This window comes from Hirundo rustica, chromosome 1 (genome assembly GCF_015227805.2).
Source record: "Hirundo rustica isolate bHirRus1 chromosome 1, bHirRus1.pri.v3, whole genome shotgun sequence".
In the NCBI taxonomy this organism is placed as follows: Eukaryota; Metazoa; Chordata; class Aves; order Passeriformes; family Hirundinidae; genus Hirundo; species Hirundo rustica.
In genome coordinates this window covers 147736869-147763008 of record NC_053450.1, presented here as the reverse complement: position 1 = coordinate 147763008, position 26140 = coordinate 147736869, and the positions used below count along the sequence as shown (strand labels likewise).

The window sequence follows — 26140 nt, the reverse complement described above, 5'->3', positions numbered from 1 at the left end:
CACTGACCTGTCGCAGGCTGTGTGAGCTCCTCTCATTTTCTGTATTCTCTTCATTAACTTAAATGGTCTCAGTGGGAAACTGGGCCCAATTTATGACCTAGACTGAAAATCTTGCCTTTAACTAATTAACTTGTAGTGGTGCCTCAGCTAAATTAAGCTTAATGGGTCATTTAATCTGTCCCATTGCACGGGAGGAATTTGACACTTTTTTTTAAACCAGAGGTGCCCAAAATGCTATTCTGGCAAGTAGACATAAATCATGTGGCCTTTGTGGACAATTAGATACCTAGAGAGAGAAACAAGGTTCTAAATAAATGATCGTTACGTACTTGCTTTTGGGAACAGATAATTTAATTTATTATGATTAAAATTGATACTTAACAGGAATCACCAAAGTGAATTTAACTCTATCACAGCCTGAGGCTGAGGCGCAGCATGTTTTTCCAGTTGAAAGAAGTTTATCCTTTCTGGTAGCACAGAAATGTTTCTTCCAAACGACCGTGCTAAATCTTAATATTGGGCTTTACAGAAAATCTATTAATGAATCCATTACATAAAGCATGTATAATGATCTCATAATAAAGAAGTTGGTGGTATTCAGTGAGATTTTCAAGAAAATGCAAAACCTCCAGATACGAGGAATTTAAACTTTAGCTGCTTGGGTTGTTTTTAGAATAGTGCAAATTTTGAAAATGAAACCCCTGAGTTGTATTTTACAAGTTTACATAAGAATTTAAATGTCTGTAATGTTTTTTATTTCTAGTGGTTTTTTTGTGGGTTTTTGTGGTTTTTTTTCCCTTAAAGAAAAAAGTGGTCAAGAGTGTATGGACACTCAAACTTATTATTAGCTGATCTCTAAACTTTGTGGATTCATAAGGCTTTTTCTTCAGGATATATAAGCTATCCCTGTACTCTTCTACAGTTTTTCAGGAATTCTTGCACTGTGTCATTTTAATGTAGCTCTGCCTGAAAAGGCTGTTTTTAAGCAGATGAACATCCTTTCTCTGACAAGGAAAAAGACCTAATAAGATAGATTTTGACCTATTTTAAGTATCAAAGTTTTAATTTTTTACTTAATTTTTTTTTTTTAACTTTTTCACAGTAGTTTTTTTTTTTTTGTCAAAAGTTTTGAAATTTTATTACAGCCAATTTTGTATAGATACAACTTTTCAAAGCCATCCTTGCATTTTGTGGTAGGTTTCTTTTTTATATTTTTCGGTTACAGTTGTCATTTTCAACTTTGAAAGCCAATTTCTGTATTTGGAGTGGAAAGGTAGCTGGTTTTTTTTCTGCCATCTTTACTTTTGCAATGGATTAAATTTCAAGTGAATCTAGAGCTGCAAATTTCTTTTAACACATTGCCCAAATTTCACCTTTCTATGTTCAGTTTGCGGTTCTGTGTTTGCTTTCTGGTCACGGTACAGAAACTTTAGAATGGAAATTTTAAGACTGATGAATTAATTTGCTTCATATTTACAGTTATTTCATATTAATGAAACAGGTTGTTGGTACCATTGCCTTCCAAACGTGCATTTTTGTACTTAACCAGATTTTTAGGAAAGGGAAATGTGAAACTTGAATGCATTCAGCATTTCTGGAACGGAGCCATGAAACAGAGCAGTTGCTACAATTGACTGCCTGAATCACGGATATGGAATAAAAATGGCTAAAACTTAGGCAAAGGTTATTATTATAAGCTCTTAAGGTTCGTCCTTTTTTCCCCTTCATTACTGCTGAATATTGCTAGAATGAAAAAAATGAATTACATTATGATAGGTTCATCGTCCATAATGTTTGTTCATTTCTGCTCAAACTGTTACATAATTTCCAGGGATGATTGTGAAATTAACAAGTTTTACTTGGAAGCTGCATGAGACCTGCCGGCAAGGTGCCAAATTACTTTTCATTTTAAATATGAGGCCGAAAACTGAAGGTCACCGAGGAAATTTCTCACTTCGGAAACCAAGACATCTAAGCTATCATTCAGATATTTAAACATTAAAATACAAATCCTTATTCTAAATTAGCTAGGTATGATAAGGCTGTCCTTACATGTTAATGCATAATTTTCACCAAATGTCAAAATAATGTAACTTTAGAAGGGAATAGAATTCTCATGTATCAAATTCAGATTGAATTTTTTCAAAGAAACCCACATAAGTAAAGTAGAACTTCATGTAACAGCAAAGCTCATCTTAAACTGGCCTTAGCTGCACTTGCTTCTGATCTGTGCATTTAAAATTCAAAGAGGCACACTGCAAACTCAAGGTTGCTTGTTTCATTTCCTATTTTTCTGTGTGGCCCTACTCTTATTTCCAAAACTGCCTGTCCCTGTGAAATGAGCCTTTGTGCTTATTGAGGAGTTCTGCCTGCCTCACACTGCTTTACCCCGGCACAGATCCTCGTCTGTGCGGCTGATCCAGCGCAGGTGAAGTGGGAGTTAAACCATTCTCCAGTGTTTTTTAGCGTTTATAGATATTTTACTTTTTTTTTTTTCTTTAATGAAATGTGTGTTTCTTTTCCTTTGCCATCTGCCAGATTTTAATTTCCATGTGGTCTACAATAAATACTTTGTTTTCTGCAGGTAGTCTCCCCTCTCTGCTCCCATTTTCCAGCCTCCTATCTCTTTTATGCCTGGTCATGGAGAATTTTGATGTTGCAAAACTATTGGCCACTGAGAGACGTCGATCTCAGTTTTTTTACTTACTTCCTAATAGGAATTAGGAGACCTAGGAGAGTAGCATCTAGAAAAAATAACTGAATATTGTTCTTTGATACTTGAAAAATGACTGTTTAGTCAGTGAAATCCAGTTTGGTTCCTAGAAGATATTGTTTCAAATGACTTTGTCTCATATGTTGTTTCCTGCAAGGGGAAGAAAATACACTAGGGGTGACTTTTTAGTTTCAGGGAGCTTTTTATTTCTCATTTCTATAAAAAGTTTTTGATACTGTAATCATGGCTGAAGTAATGTGGTTAAAGTCAGTCCTGTGTATAACTGGCTGGTGAAATTACACATTTGCTTTTCCAAATTAATAAGATATTTTCAAACAAGAAACAATTTTCAGTCTACAGATGGATTAGGGTACAAGTAGCAGTCCTGACATTGTTCTGTTGATGTTCTATTTCTCCCTGCCAAACTGAGTATAACCAGTAAAATTGCTATAGTTTTGACATAAATGAAGGTATTTTAGTCTACCTTTTGCAAAAAATTGCTGTGATGTTACTGTCAGAAGAACTACAGATGTGACATGTTAACTAGTTTGGTGTAATTTTCTATATTAGAATTTAAAAAGTCCCAGATCATTAATTCAGTGTTATATTATCTTTATTAATATATGTTGCATTCTGCAAAAGTCTGGAAATGTGGGTTTCTATTGTATAGTTTCTTGCTGATTTAATTAAAACTGTTATTTTTGGTATAAGGTTTTATATGGTTGATTTTCAGCCTTTGAGGCTTTCACCAGATTTGATCAGAATAAGACCCTTCATCTTGAAAATGTAAATTTAAATTGTTAATTTCTGAGAAATGCTTGGCAACATAGAAACATAGTGTTTTGGAAGATAATTTATTTGAACTTCTTCTTGCAGGCTTCTTTACAGTTTAGCCTTTAATGCCAGGTTCCTGAGGCATCTTTGGTTTTTGATATCTTCAATGACTACACGAATGATTACAGGGTATGTATTTCTGGAACTGATTCTTTGTTAAAATAGGGCATATCTAGTGAAAAGGGAATGGGACATTTAGAGGTACGGTTACTTGCCTCCTGTGATTTCATAAAACTCATCAAGATCTTGGAAATCGGACAAAATAAAGAAAATACTTATTTAAAATGAGTTGAACATTTTGTAGTTCTTGGCGTGCTTAAAAGCATCAGCATAACAAACACTGAAGCCCCAGGTTGTTCATCCCAGATGTGTGAGTTTTATCTCACAGGCTCTGACTAGTCCAGCAATGGATGGTGGCAGAACCATGTTCCTGGGAGCTGAGGATGTGTTCAGTGCTGATGTGCAGAGAATTATTCCCTTTGTTCGTGTCTCCAAGGTATCTGCAGTCTGTGTTAGTTAATGCCCCAGTTTATTTGTCATGGAGACGCTGAGGTACCAGTGACAAGAACTTGTGAAGAGTAACCTTATTTTCCAAGAATTGCAAATAATAGTTATTTAACTGAAAACAGCATTGTTATATTGCTGTTGGAGCTACTACCGCATTCTTTTATTAGAATGCTGAAGATAGTACTTTCTTAGAGTATTTTATTAACCCTGTCTTTCATACTGCATTTTGTATTTTAAGGTCTATGGTGCCACTCCTTCAAGTGATTTCAAGAGGCTCTCCAATGTCTTTAGAGGACTCCAGCCGAATTATCCCTCTCTTCTACCTTTTCAGTTCTTTGTTTAGTCACTCACTTATTTCTATTCATGATAATGAGTTCTTTGGTGACCCGATAGAGGGTGAGTTTTGAACATACTAAATAGCAGTGCTTTGTAAAATGTTTTCCTGTGAGGCTGGAGAGCTCCCTGGGCAATGATTTGCTGACATCTGGGAGGAAGGATCTTTTGGGCTGGCTTGCTGATGGTCCCCTGAGCACTCAGCTGTCAGCTGGCTCTTTTATGGTGATTGCATTTAGAAAAAAGAGGGAAAAATTAATGGTCTGCACCTTGGGAACCCTAGCTTTACACAGGGTCTGATATGGAAGTTCTTAATCATGATAATTTTTAATGAGTTAGTGAAGAGAGTGAACTTCTTGTGGACTGAACCTGTAGTTTAATGTATACATTTAAACATAGCAGGAATCACAAAAGAGATCACGGAGATACTATAATTAAAGTACTTGTGACTGCACACAACCCCAAGATTTGATCTCCTTTCTAAATGTTTGCTCATTCTCTTTTTCGGTGATGTTTCTTTTCTCTACCTTTAGATTATGTGTGTGAATATTAAAGTTTAATTAAATAAGTGGGGTTTTTAAAAGTCGTTTAAGGAAACTTAAGCTTGTGTTTCCTGTAGTTGTAGGTCAAAGACAATCATCAATGATGCCTTTTACACTAGAAGAGCTTGTAATCCTCTCCCGCTGCCTTCGAGATGCATGTCTAGGAATCATCAAGTTGGCTTACCCAGAAACAAAACCCGAGGTTCGTGAGGAGTATATCGCAGCTTTTAGAAGTGTTGGAGTAACAAAAAACACAGAAATGCAGCAGTGTATACAGACAGAACAGAAAAGGTGGATTCAGTTATTCAAGGTAAATTCTGTCAGTTTTCAGAACATAGCTGAATAAAATTTTCATGATTCTGCCGAAGGGTAGGAAATTAGATATTTTTTCTCTAATGTTATTGCTTTTGCAACAAGGAGTATGGACTTGGCAAGATTGCTGTTTGACATATATGCTAAAATTCAAGTAACTAAATTCTGATAACTGTAACATTTTTTTTCTTTTCCCTCTGTCAATTCTTTATTTTCTTGCTTGTCCTGATTATAAAACAGTTACTGTGTAAAATACGAGGTTTAACTCGGACTCCCATTCAGCAAGGTGCTTAAGCATGTTGTCATAACTTTGTATGGGTGTGAAATTCTAACAAAATCTAATGATTACTCAGGTACTTCTGTGTTAGAAGCTTCTTCGTACCATTTGGTATTGGTTCTGTTGGTGTTCTCCTAAAACCTGTTGGTATCCCTCATTTTGGGTTTGCTGGAGTACTAAAGGGAAGGTGAATCTAGCTTACCAAATGTGAATTTAACTATGCTCTTTCTGGTATCTGCCAGTGTTTTTCTGCTGGTTATATCTGTGGCATCCCAGCTAAGACGTGAGTTAAGAGAAGCTGGAAACGTTGACAGAAAAAAAAAAAAACCACCCTAATATAACTGTTGCTGAGAAAAGGAGTGCTTGACTTGTCATGAAAATTCTGCAGCAAACACATCCAGTCAGCTAAAATTGCTCATTAAAGAAGTGGGAGCAGAAGAAATGCATTTTCCAAATTGAATGCTAGATTTACAGTCTGTTTAATACTGGTGACCTCTCGCACACTAATGTTCAGTTCGAGTCATCAGCTGTCCCTTCAGGTCTTTTATCACTGCTTTTGTCAAGCTATCTATTTAATTGAAAGAAGTTAATTGAATGAAAATGATCAACTAAGCTTGTATTAATATTGCTAATGGAACTTTCTTCTTGGCCATGTTTGGAGAAAGATGTCATGCTAGACTTTAGGAAAGGCCCATTAAGGCTTGCACTTAACCTGATGGGCTAATTAAGGAATGCTTATTCATTCTACAAGTCTAAGGTAGCCTCTATCCAGCCTATTCTGCCTGATTTTACAACACATTTCACTTATGAGCATAAGCATTAATAGCAGCGAGAGTAACTGATAATGTTTTGATTGCACTGAATACAGTCCTAATGCACCACTGAATTTGTAATTTGCACAGATTGATCTAATATATGTTTGCACAATGTAATTTACATACTTGTCTTTATATTGCCAAATAAACCTTTGATTCAGAGGTCACTAATGAAACCCCCAATATGTCTTTTTTTTCCTGAAAAAGATGTCAGGAGTATTTTTATGTATGCTGCTCATATCATGCGTCCTTCTTTACATTTGCTTTAGTTTGTTATGCTGTATCAGTCTTTGTGTCAGTTGGTGGATTTCAGGCGAATTTGATCATATTTTGCTGTAAAATCCTGAGTTGCTTTGTCCCACTTTGGCAGTCAGAAATTAAACTTGTAGTGGAACTGCCAAAACTGGGTGCACTCTTACTATATTCAGGAGCCAGGCTTGTCTTCCATCAGCTGAATTGGAAATAAAAGTCTTGAGGGTATCTGAAAGGCTCCAGTTCTACCCAATAGCAAAGCTTCCCTTGTTTACTTCTTCAGAAACATGTTTGTTGTTACAGATAAAACTTGAATATGGATAAAGTTAATGTCATCAGGAAGTTCCCTGTGAGTCTCATAGCACTGAGTCTTTCCTGAGGGCAGCTTCAGAATTGCTTCCTGCCAGTAAGCAGGCACCAGTACCTTCTTCCAAATCATTAAAACAAAGCTAAAGTAGTTAATTATAAATTCAAGAAGAATTTTTTTTTTCTTTTGCACTATGTCAAGTATATCTTTCAAATATATGGGATTTATCTTTGCTAAAACTTTGGCAAACTGTTGGCAGAAAAAAAGGCACATTCCTTCCTTATTATCTATGCTTTTATTTTCTCTTTTTCCTTTATTTTTTTTAAGTCCTCACTTCTTTTGTTTTGTTAAACAAAAGAGTTATTTCACTGTCTTGAGTTATTCCTGTGAAATCAAGTTTCTGATTTTGCTGAATTTCAGTTTTAAATGTTGCTTGCACTGTACACATTATTGGAAAGAAATCACCATTTAAATATTTTTTATTGTAGTACATCATTCCTTTTGATGGAATACATAGTTAGGAAAATTTTTACAAAGGAATGCTGAGTTGGGGTGGTACCTGGGTTCATGTTCTCAGTATCCATGCATTCTGCAGGAGAAACTCCAATTTCATCTAATCTGATTCAGCTTCCTTTAAGGTTTCTTTAGCTGCTTGTAACATACTGTATTTACATGGTCTTCATGTGGACAATATATTCTAATTTTATTTTCCTTTTTAACAACATTTGCCTCACTTACAGTGGTAATGGGACCAGAGAGCTTCAGTGACTCATGTAACCTGCTCTGAATTTTATAAGGGAACGGTGATGAAAATTCCCATGTAATCAGACAGTTCCCTTAATAGCATTCTTTGTTCTGTCTTGAATAAAGACATTACCTGGATGTTGAAAGCTCTTTTGTGTAGCATCTAGGCACAGAATCCTTTAGAAGGCCCATTAAACTTTGTTACTCTTGACACCTGTCTATTAAGACTGTCTTTTAGCAAGATAATTTCAGAAAAGCTCTGTGTACATTTTTTTCTTGCTCATTTTTCAAGTGCAGTGCTTTAAAGTTGCCAAACAGATGGCTGTTCATTGTAGCAGTGATAATGCCTTTTTAGCCTAGTAATTTACTATTCTATTGATTCCACTTAATTATGTTTTATGTAGTGGTGGGTGAACTTGATTCAGCTTTGGACAGAAGGCATGCAACCGAGTATGGCAGCTCTGCTTGAGGTGGAGAACTTGTTAGCTTGATTTCTCTGCTTGGTTTTATTTTTTTCCTGGATTGGAGGAAACTGCCAGGAAAAACATTAAATTTGCAAGGATACCCTAGTGACCATGGTAACAATTTTTCTCAGCCTCTCAGTTTTGCTAGGAAGATAAGAGAGCATTATATACATACATAATATACATTGTGTGTGTACTTGGTTAGGTGTTATTTTCTTTTAAAAGTAGTTTAATGTTGATAATGATTTGTTTGGGCTTCCCTGAATTGACATGCAGCACTTTTGGTGTGTAGTACTACTAAATCCTGTGTAGTCCTGGTTCCTAGATTTGAAATGAAAGTTTAATCAGCCAGGGTTTTTTATGTCTTGCAAGTGAACCATGATTACTTAATTTCATTATAAGGTATTTAAGCCTAACAGCAAGTTTTTGTGAGTTAAAATTAAGTGGCAATTAGTTTAAAAAACTTGAGTTTTTTAAAAAAGCTTTTGCTTTGCAAATTACGCGATTTCATTCACATAATGTATACTGAGTGTATGTGTTTCTGACACCTAGGTCATCACAAACTTAGTGAAAATGTTGAAATCTAGGGATACAAGGAGAAATTTCTGTCCACCAAATCACTGGCTCTCAGAACAAGAAAACATTAGAGCAGATAAGGTAAGAGTCATATCCTTTTCCACAAAACTTTACAGATGCCAGATTTTCCCTGGTAAAGTGTTTGATTCCTGACAATATTAGTGATGTTGATGTTGCACAGATTGTATGGTTTAATTCCTGGAATAATGTTGCTTTTCTGTGTTGTAAGAGTCTTGCATCTGTTAAGATAATTTTCTGTTAAAGCACATTTCCAATCCATAAAGGGGAACTTGCCCTGCAGTGCAAGAGTGTAAATCATTGGCATTTATAGCAGAGGAGGTTTGGAAATCTGGTAGCATTTAGTTGCATCTTCTCATAGTAAAAATGCTAAATGAAAGAATTGCTCTATGGTGGGGAAAATTCTCTTCCAAAATAAAAGAAAATTCAGCAATATTTTCTGTACTTACCTCACCTAGAAATTATTTTTTTTTCCTAAGAGCTTTTGAAAAGAATGACATTAATCTGAAAAAGTGCATTATGTGTGTGCAAAAGAAAAAGCTAATGCCTACTGTGGGCTAGATTCCTTTGAATCATGACACATGCTCAATAAACAGAATATTTGACATCTCAAAATTCAAAGTCAGATTCTCTAGAATCATAAATACCAGAACTGAACCTAACATTGTGTGGCATTTTAAAGTACATGGGATTTATATTGTACCGTTGTTAATTGTGCAGCTCTCCTGTAAGGCACAAGTGTAAGGAGGCATCAGCAGAAATGAAAGATGTTAAGGTGTTCAGACACACTCCTGCATATGAGAACTCTGTGTATTTAGTATGCAGTAGTAAATGGTGATGTGTGATGAGGTCCTGTTTAACTGTGAAATGCTGTTAATTTGTGAGGTCACACAGCTGTATGTGCCGTCGGCCAGACACGTCTGGAGAGTCAGGAGGATGGGGAGAATAGGACCACTGCAATCTACTTTGGATGGTAAGACACTGTCTCTGCCATTTCAGCTTTGCTAAGACAAAATAAGGGTTTGCCTTATGCAAAGAAATCTGTCTTTTCTAGAACTCGGTTGAGTATTTTGTAGTAAAAACTTGGTAGCCAAAAGCAAGACAATCTTTCATAATTTTGGTGAATATATTTTTAAAAATTATGTGCTTGTATGCATGTGTGTATATTTTTAGAATATTTAATGCTATTTAATAATTTCTTTGCCCAAGATTCTGCTGGCATTGACGAGGGGAAAATGATAGATGGAGAAATGATGTGTTTTTAAAATAATGTATTAATATGTATAAAAGGCAGTTGCATAGAATAGAAATTTATACAGTTGCAGAAGATGTAAAGCATTGGGATTTTACTTTAACTGTATACTATAAAAGAAACACTTTCATTATGTATTAAACTATAACAAACAGGCTTTACATGGTAAATATTAATTCCTGTTAATATTGTCTCTAATTAGATAAGGCAGAAACTTAAACTTCTGAATTACTCAAAATATCAGGATTTTATGGAACTTGCAGAGAAAGATTTGAGAATGGCATAAACTTAGCAATCAGGGAAAATTTACACTAGATTAGTTGTGCCAATATGCTTTCTTATCTAGACAGTCTGTTTCTTCCAGCTTTTCATACCTTTTCAGCTTCACTGTTCTAGAGTTTTAGCTCTCTGTGATCAGGTAAAATAGTCATTAAACCACTGGCACTTGTGCAGAATTAATAATGAATTAAAAATGGGGCCTTTACGTGGCAAAATAATTCATCTACAAGATTCCTTCCTCTCTTTGAAGATGATGCAATCTGCTTGAGCTCGTTTAGCCAGATAGAGTAGATCATGGAGAGACTGACCCTTTGAATGCTGCTCTAGGGTTGTACAGAATTAAGAGCTTTGTCCAGGATTGAAACCTAAAGACTTCTAGTGATAATTTTTATTTGAGTAGCTATGATGGTAAAAGGTTATTTTGAGTACCTTGTTGGTGTAGTTGCCAGGTAATAACTAGTTGGCTCAGTTTAAGTACTGCTGAGAATTTTTAATTATATATTTTTTCAGTTTCGTTTCTTTCTTTGGAGGTCACCTCTTCTCCACATCAGCACTCCTTGTTTCCTACACTGACCCACTTCCACAGCTGTTTATACTGTCTGGATATTCTCCACTGTCAAACCTATTGCACATTTTTCACTTCCACATCCTCCTGGTCTCCTTGCCCTCATACCTACAGTACTCTGAGCTCTCTGCAGGGTCTTCCTTCCTCAGATGCCCCCAGTTCTCTCCATTTCATGCCTCCCTTGGTTTGGGCACTTGGGGGATAAGGATTGCCTGTGCTGTGCTGGTGTGAGCAGCTGTGTGCCCTCCTTTTCCTGGCTGGCTTCAGGTGAGCTGGTACAGAGCACTGCTCTCCTGGCTGGACCTGTACTCAGGTCAATAAAGGAATTTCTCCTCTCTGGCCCGTTGAAAATTTTCACAGTACTTGGTATTTTTGAATCTCCTATTCTCTGTAAAAGTTGAAGTTCAGCTGATAAACTCAAAAGGTGTGCTGGAGGCAAGATGGTGAGGAAAGATGACAGTGTGTTCATGTAAACCATGTTTTCATGTGAAATCAGGCTAAAATGAAAGTGCAGGCAACATGAATGTGTGAAAACAAGCAGGTAACCTTGTCCACATGACTTGTTTAATCCCTCTTGACTCCATATGGGTTAAAGCCAATTAGCATGAAAGTACTGCTGAATCACATATGGTCATGTTTATTTGTGCTTTTTCATTTACTTAAATGGCAGACTTGTGAGTTCTAAATGCCCTCTGTATTGATGACTCCATCCCATATTTCTCTTTAAAGAAAGAAGCTGTGATGGAGAAATGCAGATAAAATTGACTAATTGACTGAAATAATTGAACTGTCGAAGTCATGTAGTAGTTTACCTTTGCTGTACATGCACTTTTCATTTAAAATGCTTTTAACTGTTAGCTTAATAGGCTTCATACATTGACTTTAATTAAAAATATTTACTAAGTAAACTAAAGGTAACTACAAATAAGCATTTTATCAGAAATTTCAAAGGCTTGCAATGTTGAAACCTGCTCCCAATTAATATATATCAAGATTAGTGGTGTTCAGGGTCATATCCTATTAAATTGGTGCTTAAATATCCCTATTTGGAGTGTCTTGAGGATTTAAAAAGCAAAAAAGAACATTGAAGTGTTCAGTCCAGAAGATTGCAGAGGATGCTTGTCACCATGGGTGGAAGCCAAAGAAAAAACCTTGAAACTAATCAAAAACTTCCAGAAAGGGTAGTGACATGAAGCATTTACTTATTTTATAATACACTCTATGAATAGTCCAGACTCTGGAGTCTTTTTTCAGGGAGGTTGTTATTAAAGATGAAACTAAAATGAAACAGCCAAGGAACTGTGAGTGTTGTTACCTCTGTAGACTGAAGTCAGGACGACCTTTGGCCACTGTGGCTCGTCAGTGAGCAATAGTGTCTGCACTTAATTGATTTACAGTCAGATATGTGCTCACCAGAGTTTCCTCCCACGAATTAGAGCACGATTGTCATTTCTACTGTGCATCACCAAAAGTTGTTTCCTAAAAATACACTCTCTGGGTTCAAAGGAACTGCACAGTACTTTGGGAACAGTGTGAATGAGCCTCTCTGCTTGTGGCTTCTTGAATTCTTCTCCAGTATTTTTGTCTTAAGTACATTATGCAAGTTTTTGATGATGTTTTCACTGTTCTGCAGTGCTTGGGATTCAATGTGGTCACTGACTTTGCTGTTAGGAGAGAAAACTCATTGAAATAAGTGTTCTTTCTGTTGGTTTCCTTAGATTTGGTTTAATTCTTAAAGTTTTTACCTAAAGTGACTTGATTGAGAGTAGTGATGTAGTTGAAAGCACAATGACTGTAAATAATTTTGAGCATGAGGGTAGGAATACTGTATATTCCTGCAATGAAAATTCTAAATTATCACAGTTACTAACGGTTTTCTATCATGCGTTTTTTCCTAATTCCTGAGCTAAAATGTGTATAAGATTTTTTTGCTGAATAAGATAGAGGTACGAAAGTACGTATTTTTATATGCATTATTTTTGTGTGTTTTCACTACTTATATTTCAGTTTGCCTGTAGCAACTAATGTTTAAAGAAAGGTAAGGCTTTGAGTGGATATGTAGTAAAGAAACTATTTTAATGTATGTATTTTTATACAAAGTAAATTGAGTCACTTGATACAAAATAAATTGTTTAAAAAATGTTCTTTCCAAGCATTTTAAAATTATTATTTCTATTTTAAGTGGGTTTGGAACCAGCACCTCTTTCTGTATCTGAAGAACGACAACTTGCAATTCTGACAGAGCTACCTTTTGTAGTTCCTTTTGAAGAAAGAGTAAAGGTACCTAATTTCTAATTTAATATGCAATTGGTTTTTTTAGCTTTTTTGTTTCGAGTAAGTGTAAAAAGAGCACTAAGTGAAATAGAAACTGGATCAATTCCCTATACAGAAGGATATGACAGTCTGCACTGTTTTTATTCAGTACTCATGCATCAGCTGAACACTTGAAGCTAATGACTTCTCTCTAACTGTCCAACTTACATTGCACATCATGATATTAGAATTCGAGTTAGGAACATTTATTCCGAGACGGATGAGAGCAGTTTGCAGTCCCGGCTCAGAGATGGCTCTACGTGACTGCACCCTCTTGTGGTGGCACAGCACCGGCTGTGTGTCTGTACCAGAGTGCAGGGTCACAGCCGGACACTCGGGAGCGCTGGGTGGGTTTGCTCCAAATGAGATCATGGATCTCCATTTGGGAAAATTAACACCTAGAGATTAAGTTCCTGCATTTGTAACTGAGTAGCTGAACTCTATAATAGAGTGTATAGCTTCAAACGTGCAAGACTCTTGTACTTGGTTGATTGGATTTGCTTTTGAATGATTGAGATTTTATAGATGTAATTGTTAGTTCTGTTACCTATTTCAGTTTGCATGATAAATATTCTTAAAGGTTTTTTCCTGTTAAGCACATTTTTTTAAACTGGTTTAGTTTTCAACAGTATCAATTATTTAAAAACTGGTCCCTAAATTGTCTTGGAAATGTTACATTTCAAGACACTGTCAAGGCAATGAAGAGTATTTCCATGGGGAAAGTCAGTGTTTATTTGTCAAAACAGACAGAAGCAGCTTGGTAGAAAACGGGTGTTTTTTAATCAGGCTTCTCTGAAACAGCTGGTCCAACAAAACATCTTACTACTGTTTGGCAATCCCACACTAGGATTGCAGGGAAATGATAGGAACTGACCTCAAGCACGGATCTCTGTGTCACGACTTAGTCACTGCCTTCCAACCTCTGGACTTCTTAAAGCTGTGTTGAGATGCATACGTTATATTTTTGGAATTCATAAAGCCTTTTTTCTGCAATTGGAATTCATAGAACCTTGTGTGCTTTTATCGCAAAAACTGAAGTAACAATGGCATGGAGAGCTTGGAGATAAGGATAAAGCTACAACTGAAGTTCTCTAGTTCAAAGAGGAGATCCTGTTGCGCTGTGTTTGGGAACAAGTGTGTATGGTCATTTTTGTATAATAGTGGGAATCAGCATTCCTTTAGAGTCTCCCACTGCCTCTACAGAGCAGTTGCAATAAGGGAAGAAGATACCACGACCATAATAAGGGTTTTTTTTTCCCTTTTGGTCAGTTGCTGTCTATTGCTCTGTAATTTAATATGGTAAGCTCAGTGCTGCTTGTGTATGTGGGTTGTTTCATATGTCCTTTCATTTTCTGACTTCCTCATGCCATTTTTACCTTGACTTACCAGATAAGATACTCTTACAGGCAATTGCAGAGTCCAGTTCCATGGTAGGCTCTTCAGTTTTCTGGCCCCAGGGAGTGTTTTCCCTTTCATCCTTAAGGCACATTGGGGTGCCCCTTTCAGTCTGTGGGAGATAATGAATCCAATTTGTAGCAAGTGCCTTGGTTCTCCCCTCCTTAGGCCATGCTTTGGTCAGCTTGCCTGTGGTGATGCTACTTCCCATGGTGTGTGCTTCAGTCAGCATTGTGTGCTTGTCTGTGTTTGATCTGAAGTCATTGCAAATGCTTCAGTTGTGCATTAGAGTTCTCGTTTTCAGGACTAACATATCCATGAACATTGGGTTATGTAGGGAGTCAGAGTCAGCACCAGAAAGAGTTTTGCTATGAGATGTAATACCACATGATTTTTTCCCATTCAGAGTTGGGTAACAATAATTAATAAACTGTATCTAGTCCTGCTTCAGGAAGGAGAGTGGTGGTAAGCATATTCTCAATGCTCTGTGCATAAAAAAGGTGCCTGTGGCTGCATGTCTTGATGTTATAAAACTGTAAAAATTTAGGCCAGAAGGGACCTTGGGAGGTACTCTAGTCCACACCTTCCTCACATAAATTAATTTCAGACTTGGATCAGCATGCACAAGGACCTGTCCACATGAGTTTTGTCTATCTCCAGAGACAGAGATTTCACAAACTCTCAAGTAACCTTTTCCAATACCTAATCACTCCTATTATGAACTTCTTTCTTTATGTCCATCCCTTGTTTCTCTTTCTGCAGCTTAGGACTATTTTCTCTTGTTTTCCTGCTGTGAATCTTAGGAAAGATTCCTGCTTTGTCTGTACTGTAATCTTCCTGGTTGGAAAGCATCTTCTCCACTAGCAGCAGTTGCCCATAATAACAGTAGATTTGAGACCTTACTCTGCCTTTGTCAGATTTCCTCTTTCATGGTAAATTCGTTGTTTTTAAAAATCACTACAGACTCTTATGTAATCTACTTCATTTAAAAATGGTCTGGCATATTCCTGGGAGATTATATCCCTTGGAAAATGTACTAGACTATTTATTGAATATGGGAATGATGTCAAGAGAGAATATAGTAAACGTACACTCCCTGGACAGAGTGAATATTATTTAGGCAACCCCTTCCCATGCTACATCTTGGCATAGAAGCATGGTTAGCTACAGTTACTTTTCAGGGGAACAGGTTCCTGTTGTAAAGACTTGAAAATGGACAGTGTGAAGTTCAATTTGTACTTCACCTGGCATAATTGTTTGGAATTTTTATGATGCTCTGGTTCTTTTTTTTAATATGGCAGTAATGTCCACGATTTTAGTCTGAATTATTTGTTCACTGCTTATACAAGGGGCGCTGGTACCTATTTTCTTACTACTGAGAGTTTTCCTGACCATTGCAAACAGCAACAAAAAATTATTTACCAGTACTGAGAATAACCTCTGTGGGTGTAAAATACTCATGGAACTTTTTTCCTTTGTTTTTGAATACTTTGCATTTCAGAACCCTGAAAGTTAGGGAGAGGAAACTGGAAGCACTGGCCCAATGTCTGTAGATGTTCCTCTTCACGTAGAAAGAGCTGGGGATGGTATCTTAGCACAGAAAAGTTTTTTTCATTTCTGTCCCCCTCCTCCCCTTCCATGGGTCGTGGCTCTGTATTAAGTTTCTGCAGCTCAATGAGAGAAGATAAATCACTTGAAACTGAGTGCCAGAGGCAGGTCAAAGGACAGTAACAGTAGTGAATAACCACCTCTCGTTGAATATTTCGACCTGCACATTGACATGATTGCTCTTCTCACTCATTTTTACAGATTTTTCAAAGACTAATCTATGCTGATAAACAAGAAGTTCAAGGAGACGGGCCGTTTTTGGATGGAATTAATGTCACTATCAGAAGAAATTATATTTATGAAGATGCTTATGATAAACTTTCTCCTGAGAATGGTAGGTTTACAGTTATCAGCTTGTTACAACACTCGATTGTTCTTACCATGTAGTTCCATATTTGCTTATTTGACTGGCGTGCTCTAGGTGTATCAGCTCTGAGATGTGAAAGTTCTCAGAAGTTAGACTTCCTTGTTTTTACAGATGTAATTCTCACCCATGTTCTTTCTGATTATTGCAGTCTAAATAATCTCTTTACAACCAGTTTTTATGATGCTTTTCTTCCCATTTGCTTGTCCAAATAATTGTAATTTGTATATTTTTCTATGTAATTCATAAGGTATTAATTGCTTTGGTAATCTTTGAGAGCAAATACATATGGACTGGACAGGATTTTCTAGGTACAAATGTGTCTGGTAATAGCTCAGGGCTCTTTTTAATGATGGGACGTAGTACTATAAATTTTACTACATTGAATTAAAATCACGTTTGTGTGAATCTGTGTGAATCTTGCACTCACAATATTTTATATAAATACAATTTTCAAGTTATTCCTGGGTTCTCTTTTAAATATTTTGTAGGATTTTTTTTCTTCCCCTACCTATGATCTTAGCCACTTTTTTTTTTTTTTGACGACTCTTGAAACAAAACTTTTTCTACAAAGTGAGAATTTCACAAACTATATTCTAAAATTCAAGCCATAAATAATAAGAGTTTTGCTACTATTTACTAGGTCAGTTTTTATTCTAGCATATATAATTTATGTGTGTGGTTACATGTGTTTTTATCCATCCAAAACTGAAGCAGACAACTGCATTTGTCTCTCTCCTTTCTCTGCAGAACCTGACCTAAAAAAGCGCATTCGTGTTCACTTGCTTAATGCACACGGTCTTGATGAAGCTGGTATTGATGGTGGTGGAATTTTCAGAGAATTTCTGAATGAACTCCTTAAATCAGGATTTAACCCTAACCAGGGTTTTTTTAAGACCACCAATGAGGGGCTGCTTTACCCTAACCCTGCTGCACAGATGCTCGTTGGAGACTCATACGCCCGACATTACTACTTCCTTGGGAGAATGCTTGGAAAGGTAAAACCACTGTTCTGTGCTACAGAGCTAGGGCAGTGCTGAAGTGATTCAGTAGTGGGGGTTTTTTTTCTAATTAGGAGGAGTGGATGGGAAAAACAAAAGGCTTTCCCACACTTGAGAGACAGTAACTTTTAGATGTTGAGTATGAAGGTTACTACTACTGAATTTCTGGTTGATTTTAATGAATGGTACACTTGGGAATTACAGGAAGTTTTTGTTATCCTGACTGCCAGTTGGGTAAAGTTTCATATGTTTGCTTCTGTGTATATCCTCGTGCTTAAGGTTGTTTGAAGTCACCAGCTCTACCCTGCATATAGTGATTTTCAACCTGGAGCTTTTAGGAATATGACTGCAGTTACATTTCCATCATTTGGAATACATGAAATGAATGTTTTAAACAGTTACTAGTTGTATGAGGTATACAGTTCTTAGTAGCATTTAAAATTTGCCATCAGTTACCATTCTTAAGAGCCACATGCAAATTGCTTTTCACATATTCTGTTTGGAGTTTTGTACATTTTGTGTGTTTCTTGAGCTTTAGTGCTTGATAATTTGGTGATATGAATGTTCAAAGACTAAGAGATGTTTGCTGAGCTAGATGAAAAATGAATGGGGAGGAACAAAGAGAGAAACCATTACAAACATTAATTACATTCAATTTTCTTTTATGGTCAGGTTTAATACTGAGGCTATTTCATTCTAAGCACTTGAAATAATTCTTATAAAGCTAATAATTGTGAAACAAAATTTGGAGTACAAATTCCATTTCAGAAAAAAAGAAAAAGTATTAACTGCTACTTACCCATCTAATCCTGAAGGTATTTAAGATGTCAAAGTCTCATTTAACTGCCTGAAGTATTTTGTGGAGGATAAAATCCTACTGCTGCCTTGCAGCGAGGTTTGTTGTGCACTTGGATGTCTTTGTGGTGTAGCTGGAAATGGTTTCAAGGGATGTTGTTGGCAAATTGTAAATTGTTGAGACAGTGCTGTACTTGGGAGTTTTCAGTCATCTGATTTAGATAAAACTGCCTCTTTGTAAGCAAATTCCCTGCTGATGCATCCTAGCTACTGCCATATCCAAACATCCTAAAGAATAGAAATTACAAATTGGCCGTTTCAATAGATCATCTTTGAGTGATGTTCCCATTCCTGTTGGGAGATGGATTCAGTACTAATACAATAGTTGGTAATTATAGCTGATACTACATATCCAAGCTTCATTTTATTTCTGCATATGTAGATTTTTGGAGTGGGAAAGCAAATACTTGTGGTATTGTTAAGGAAGTTACTTTACCACAAAAATGTTTTGTGTATATCTAGGAAGGAAGCAGCGATCAACTGTCAGGGGAAGTTTGAAACATTATTTAAAAAAAAAATTGTAATTTTGAGTCTTCAGTTTCCTCTGTCAAAAGAGCACATTGCCTTCTGTAATTGAATTTCAAATATTAGCATAGAGACAGAAGTTGCAAAATGTGTTTTATCTCAGAGAGTGCTACAAGTAGAGATTTTTTTGTCTTTTTAAAATCAAAGAATCTATTATTTAACATTTTGAAAGCATAAATTGTATTTGCAGTATGTTTAGATAAGGTAAGAATTGACACTGCTACTTAATAATTACCCTTGCCCAGGTGCACAGACACCTTTTTAGGAGTGTATTTAGAGACCTGATGAATCAAACAGAAAGATAAGGCACGACCATGCTATTCAAAACTTGCCAGTATTGTGATCTTGGTTAGGTTATTGAATACCCACTCATCCGTTTTCAAAAATGTGTCCATTTTATGCTTTGCACAGGGTTATTTGAGAGCAATAGTGAATTATTAAAAGCCCCTTTGCAAACAAAGTAGATATAATGCAAAGGAAGCAATCAGGCATCCACAGCAATTTCTTATTTGTGGAAACGAGTATGTAAAGAGTGCTGCCACCAAAAACTCTCACGTAAGAAGCTTCAATGTTATCAGAAAACAAATACATTAAAATACAATAATTTATAGAAATTGTCCATCTCTCAGTAACCACTTCATACTAATATCCAAATGCATTTAACTTTCAGCACCATAAAGTTACACCTAAATTCAGTTTTTCTTCTCATCAGGAAGTTTCTAACAGCTTGGCATCTTCTTTGTTAATCGGTCAGAAGCAGAAACATCTGAAAATTTAAAACATATCTTGAAAAATGGTGTATCTGAAAATGTAAATAATTTTAATCCTGAATAAATTACTGACTTGGATGTATTACTCTGGTTAATGAAGAAACTAAAATCTGTGTACAAAATGCATAGCTTGTTCATGCAGCTTTTGCAGTCGCTGGATGAGCAAAAGGTCTTGTAGAAATAATACTGTGTGATCGTGTAATTGCGTACGTTGTCTGAAATCATCCTTTAAAAAAACCAAACCAGAAATGAGTTTGCTTAAACAGCAGCTACTCAAACACTTCCAAAGTTTACATTTCTCAACTGTCAGTGACTTTACTCTGAAATGTAAATATTACCTTAGCACTGGTGCCTTTTAAGCATTTTCCTTTCTCTTCCTTAAAAGTTAAAGCTCAGCTTGCCGTGCACACCTTTGGTAAGTCTCCTGCTGCCAGAGGGGTTGGAAGCTCTGGTGGTGCCCACTGGAAGCACAGCTGGGACTCTGAGTCCCAGGCTTTGCTTGAGAGCCAGGGCTGTCCTGGGCTCTCAGGAATGTTCACGCAGAGGAGTTCTAACCCCAAATCCTCTTTGTTCTCCTCTCTGGAAAGTAAAGCTGCCTTGTCCCAAGTGGTGTCCCAGAAGGCTGCATGGTCTGGATGCTCTGATGCTTTTACTCTTTTGGTAGTTTTGGGCTGTGGGCAGGCTCCTGGTTTGGTTCCACTTTCTTTCCACATGCAGTAGTCGTTTTGGCTGCACTAACAATCTCCCCATGTACAGACTCTGCTGTGTAGTGGAATTGGCTCAGGAGAGCACGAAAGGTGCTTTTTTGACAGGCTGCCAAGAAGCAACAAAGCAAGGAAATTTGGAAGCAGCACCTGAGAATCTCCAATGAGGATTTTCTCCATGCTGATTCTTGAGTGGTCTGCTGCAAACCTAGAAAGAGGGAAACACTGGTTAACCATTCCAGCAGAAACAGTGATAGAGAATTAAATCTGAACTTCACCATGTTCTGACCTAAACTCTGTCTAATATACAACATGTTTCTCCATTTCCAGTTTACATTTGCATTTATTCAATGATGTTACTGTGACAGATGTTGTGGAAAAGGACGTTATTTGCATTTGGAATTCTTTGACATCAAGCTGCTAATTCTTAGGATAATTTACTTAAATTTCATGAAGTACCAGCATTAGTTTAAGAATATGGCAGGAAATCCATAGATAGATTAGTATGATAATTTTTATGGTTTCCTCTTCTTCCCTTTTGACATAAACCTGCTAGTTCTTGCATTTATTTTGTTTTGCAGTGACTGTCTTTGCATGTTAAACAGAGTGACTCTGACAGTAGAGATTTTTGTATAATACACTCAGTATCTTTGAATTTACTGAATTCTACCACCTCTCTTATTCCAGAATATTCAATAGCACTTGTGAGTCACACATTCATGTTGCTGAAGAACATCTATTTTTGAAATGTAATATTAAGACCCCTTTTCTAAGCAACAGAACCTGCAGTCCTTGGAAGATATTAAGTTTTTTTGAAAAAATTTAGGTTTGTTTTGCCAAGACCCAACTTCTGTCTTAAATGATTGGGAAAGCAGTATGGAGAACAAAATGTTTTTTCAGTTGTTTTGAATTGAGTCCTTCCTTTGTGGAACCAAGTAAAGAAGTTTTATAGAAGAAGCAGCAAGTATTGAGAAAAACTAATGTGTTCGTTTTAAATTTTAGCATTATTTTGGTGGTGGATACAATCTAGGTTTAGTTCTTTGATCAATATTTAATGGTATATAGGAAATCGGTAATTTGCAAGGACTTGTGGATATTATATTGACAAAAGTCAGTTGTTTATTTTCCTAAGAGGTTTTGTAGTTTACTGATTTAAGATCTAACAGACCGTTCTTTGCACAAATCAAGATGTTATTAAATATATATAATAGAAAAAAAAAAGTTACAATATAAGTCCCTGGGTAAAATGTAGCTTTAGAAGAGTAATAGTAGATCAAATACAGATTTTATTACACTACAAGTAAATGTGGGACCAAATTATTGATTAGATTATTTTTCTGTGCATTAGAGAGTGTGCTTATGGTTACTGTTTATAACTTTGAATATTGTGCCTGTCTGGAAGGTACAGTTCTAAGATGAGCAGTGTCTGTAGAATCCATTCTGCAGAAGAACCAGAGTAGTTCTTGATCGTTCTCATCTAAGAAGTATTGAATCAGGGTGGTCTTTTCACAGCAAGATCTGCGTCAGATCCTCAACTCTTAAATAAGCTGCACATAGGGAGTTCAGACATTCAAGGAAATGTTCCTAATAACATATTTGAGTGCTGTTTGGGCGCCAAAAGCTTGTGGAAAGAAAACAAAGCAAGAAAACTGTACAATGAGAGCTGAGTTTCTTATCCTTGATTAGGTGTGTCAGACATTGCACTGCCACTCTGTTGGGAGGGTGGGATTTTTTTTTCTTTCTGATTTTTAGGCTGCCCTTTCCCTTTTCTTATTGCTCACTTAATTAGACCCTCTTTGGCTTGTTTTAAGTCAGTACACCCTTAACTGGTTTGTGCTGCAGCCGCAATTGATACTACTGGTACTTGGAATGGTAGGTATGGGGTTGGTGATACTGATGCAAAGAGGAGGTAATTGGTATAAACTCGTTGTTTTATTAATTTCAGTTACCCCACACGTGATTTTGTAGATTCAGCATTTTGCTTAAAGAGCAAGTCAGCTGATGATCATTTGTTTCAGAAATTCCTGAATCTGATATGGAATCAAAACAGGAATTTACCATGGAAAGTGGCACAGTCCTTTAGACAAACTTCCAGTGCGGAAACACAATCGTCAGAGAGCAGAATTGATACCTTATGGAAGTTATTTCATGATTTATGAATGCAGATGTAAACTAATCTGAATCTATTTTCTGACACAGTTCTTCAGCTTGACAATTCCTTTGTGTACTGGTGCATTTAACAAAACCAATTATCTTTTGATTACAAATAGCTGTGTTAGTAGCAACCTTGTAAATATATGTCTAGTGCTAAAAGACTACAGAAATGTGGTATTTTAACTCTAAATCTTTAGGGAGGAAAAGTGTTTATTGATGGATTGTGATATTTATTGGGTCATAATGTATTTAAATTTTCTTTAATGCATATGTTAGTGATTGTTTACCGTGATAAAGTGCATAGAGGTCTCTGCAAGGAGTTCTGCATGGAAAGAATTACCTCATGTCAGTGGTCACTCCTCAATTAAAAGTTCCATTAGCAGATGATTCCTGCTTCTGGTTTGTGTACTGATTGCATTTTATTGCCTCTAAATCAGGTTCCTAGACAGGGAATAAATAAACAGTTAGAGTGTGTGGTAATGGTATCCTGATCTTTTTTTCACAGTTGGGAACACCTACATCCATTTCAATCAGTTAGGTTTGGAATATTTACTGAAATTCTTAAATTGGTTTGAACTTTCAAAGTTACTCGTTTCACTGCTATTAAAATACAGATTTATGTTGGAAGCATATCCAGAGATTAGGTATATAATACTAAGTGTTTCAGTATGTCAGAAGATTAAACTTAAATAAGGAGGAGTAGTTTTCCTTTTATCTTCAAGTTCTTCCTAAATCATGTTTAAATTTAAAGCAAGAAAAACCTATTAAGCCTTTACTGGAACTTCAGTAGTGAATGATAACTATCAGTTATCTAGTGCATCCACAGGTATCTCTAGTGCTTTCCTCTCTCATCCCTCAAAAGCCCCCAAATGACATTGATAGCAATTTATATCATATTTATGGCATAAGTTACAGAGATAGCTGTTCCTGTTAAATGAGAAAGCAAGTATCAAGCTGATGAAATGGTAGTTTTCTGCACGTGCTGGCATTTCGGAAGCACTCTGTTTTGCTAATAAGCATTAATGTAATTAAAGACGTCCTAAATTCCTAGAATAAAAATACTAGCATGACTTTCTGTAGTTGATATGATCCAATGAAGTCTTCAGGAATGGATCCTTACATTTTCCTGGTCCTGTGTTCATGTGCTGGGAGTTTGGTCTGTGCTGCCACACCCCTGCCATCCATTTCAGGGATTTGCACCAGCTGCAGCACCTGTGACAGGCATGACCTTCATGTCTGAGTCTCTGAAACTTCTATAAACTTGTACTTACTGACCTTCAAATTCCCACTGAGTGGGAAATCTGAAGTAAAAGCAATTTACAAAAGGCTTTTTCTAAAAAAAAAAAAAAAAAAAAAAAAAAAAAATTAAAAATCTGATTATATTCACACTGCTGCAAGGGCTGTTAAAGCTCACAGAAGCCTAATTACAGGCATCAAGCTGTGGAATTTCGGACTCCTGTTCTTTTAAAAGACAGGACAAAGGCGAGCTATGATTTTTCACAGTAATGCAAGGAAGAAGATGCACCAGATTTTCCATTACAATGGTGATACGAATGCATCTAGACATCTGCTGCTGCTCAGAGGCTTGGAAACAGTGAATTAGAGCTCCCAGGTAACAGGACACATTGCTTTTAGACACACACCTGAGAGAATTAATTTTAGTTTATCATATTGGCTTTAGAAACAATATACTTAGGGGTTTGTTCACTTTAAAGCACATTATTAAGCGTATCTTTAAGGAATTATTTTGTCTAGAGAGTACTGAATGTTAGCTCTAAAAATGCTTCAAAAATACGAGTACATGTTAACTTTAATTTAACTTAAAATTTTAGTTTAATCTTTTTCATTAGGGTTGAAAAGTCTCTGCTGTCCCCAAAGGCTTTGTGAGTGTGATATTTCTAGGATATAAATAATAAGGCAGAAGGAAGTTCTAATGGTTTGGCTATTTTTCGATCATTTTTATTAATGGTTCTGTACAGCTTTGAAGATCTATTGCACTCTGTAAGTGCTAAGTATTATTTAATAGTAACTGTTTAAAATTACTGAAATAGAAAGGGTTATGGTCTTGGGGGCTGATTATGGAAATAACTGAATTTAAGTCCAGTCACTTACTGCCTTATCCCAAAAGCCATGCATCTTTCTGGGGATATGACTTTAGTATTGTTTATGCTTTAAAATACAGTTCTGGGTTGTGAAGGATTAATGGAAAGTAGAAGCAGTGACTGGTTTTTTTTTTTTTTTTTAAGATTTTAGTTGAAATAATACATGAGAGAATTAGTTGTAGAAAGTGTAAGTAAAGGCACTAAAGCTGCCTTAAAGGGGGGAGGTTGAATTAGTTCATCTGTGAATTTGTTTATGCAGTTCGAACCTTACTCAGCACATATATACACCTCTGCTGTATATAGCTAATCTGGCTGAAATGACTCCTTAATAGCTTACATTCTGTCCAAATTTCAAACATGGTGTGAAATCTTTTCTTTCTGAAGAGCAGTTTCCCAAATCTTGGGGTCATACCTGAACAATACCTTGTGTGACTGTGTAGTACATAAATGGTATTGTGATAGTTACCATCTGTAGACCCTGTCAGGCATTATTCTTATTTGGCTGAAAGAAGAAAAGTCCTCATGTCCAGAGAACTGTCATCCTTCTCTTTTTGCCCCTATGTACAGCTGTCCTTCAGGCCAGATCCTTCTTCCATGATATATTACAGACACTGTTTGCATGCCTGTATTCTGAAGGGTGCTTGCATTAAAGAACTATTTCTTGTTCTTCCACATCACAGATGTGTAGTGAGTGCATTCAGTGTATTCGTGTCTGAACATGATATTTTTATCTCTTCCAATCCCCACATTGTGATCTGTCACTGAACTGAGTAAAGGCCAATCCCTGTAGCAGTCAATTACTGTGGAACTGTACTGTAATCACAGGTACCTGAGATTACCTAAAAGATGAACAACAGACTTCAGGCTGCACGTGAAGTGAAAACTTATTAACCACAGTAGGCTTTCTGTTACTTTGGTGAGTTTTGATATTCTGGTGTGTTCTGCAGGCATTCACACAAAGGAAGAGACAGGTGGGTGAAGTTCCTTTTACTGAATACTAGTTTTTCCATAGTGAAACAATGCTCATGGCCTTTTAACCAGAAAAAAACCCTTATTTTAACAATCTCTTCAGAAAAATAGAAAAGGCTTGACATAATTAGGAGAACACTGGGTTGGGAAGTACTAAAAATAATTTGATGCTGAATTATAAATTTCAGAAGCCTTTAAGTTACTTTTTTTGATATGTAGAGATGTTAGCTTTAACTAAAGAGCATCCCTAATGAGTTTGAAAGAGTGCTGGGAAATCCAGGTTGGCCTTTTTAGCTTGGGACCTGTTAGCTGCCTGGGAATGTGTCACCCTGTGAGCATTACAGTGCTTGTGGGATTGCCCTTGATGTCAACATCTGTCTCTGCTTCACACCAGCTTCTTGCCCCAAGCTTGTACCTGCAAATTGCACTTCTGTCCAGCGGGAGTGTTGCTATCCCAGCCTTCCAAGGAGGCAGAGCTGTACAGGATCAGTTGAGGTTGTTTGTGTTGACCCCCATGTCTGAATGTTAGAAACTGGAAGTCTGATGCCGTATGTGACCACCAGTCGCTCCTTTCATGACTCCCCATCCGG

General features: G+C 36.5%; 1 protein-coding gene across 1 annotated transcript in view; it reads left to right on the top strand.

Annotated features, from left to right (window-relative positions):
* The window catches only part of UBE3C (ubiquitin protein ligase E3C), a 70381-nt gene that overhangs the window by 25012 nt on the left and 19229 nt on the right, over positions 1-26140 (top strand). The window contains exons 11-18 of the mRNA XM_040058573.2: positions 3590-3676; positions 4293-4450; positions 5007-5239; positions 8653-8757; positions 9580-9667; positions 12973-13070; positions 16308-16440; positions 17221-17468. Coding sequence (XP_039914507.1) covers positions 3590-3676; positions 4293-4450; positions 5007-5239; positions 8653-8757; positions 9580-9667; positions 12973-13070; positions 16308-16440; positions 17221-17468 — 1150 coding nt within the window. The remainder of the gene's footprint in view (positions 1-3589; positions 3677-4292; positions 4451-5006; positions 5240-8652; positions 8758-9579; positions 9668-12972; positions 13071-16307; positions 16441-17220; positions 17469-26140) is intronic.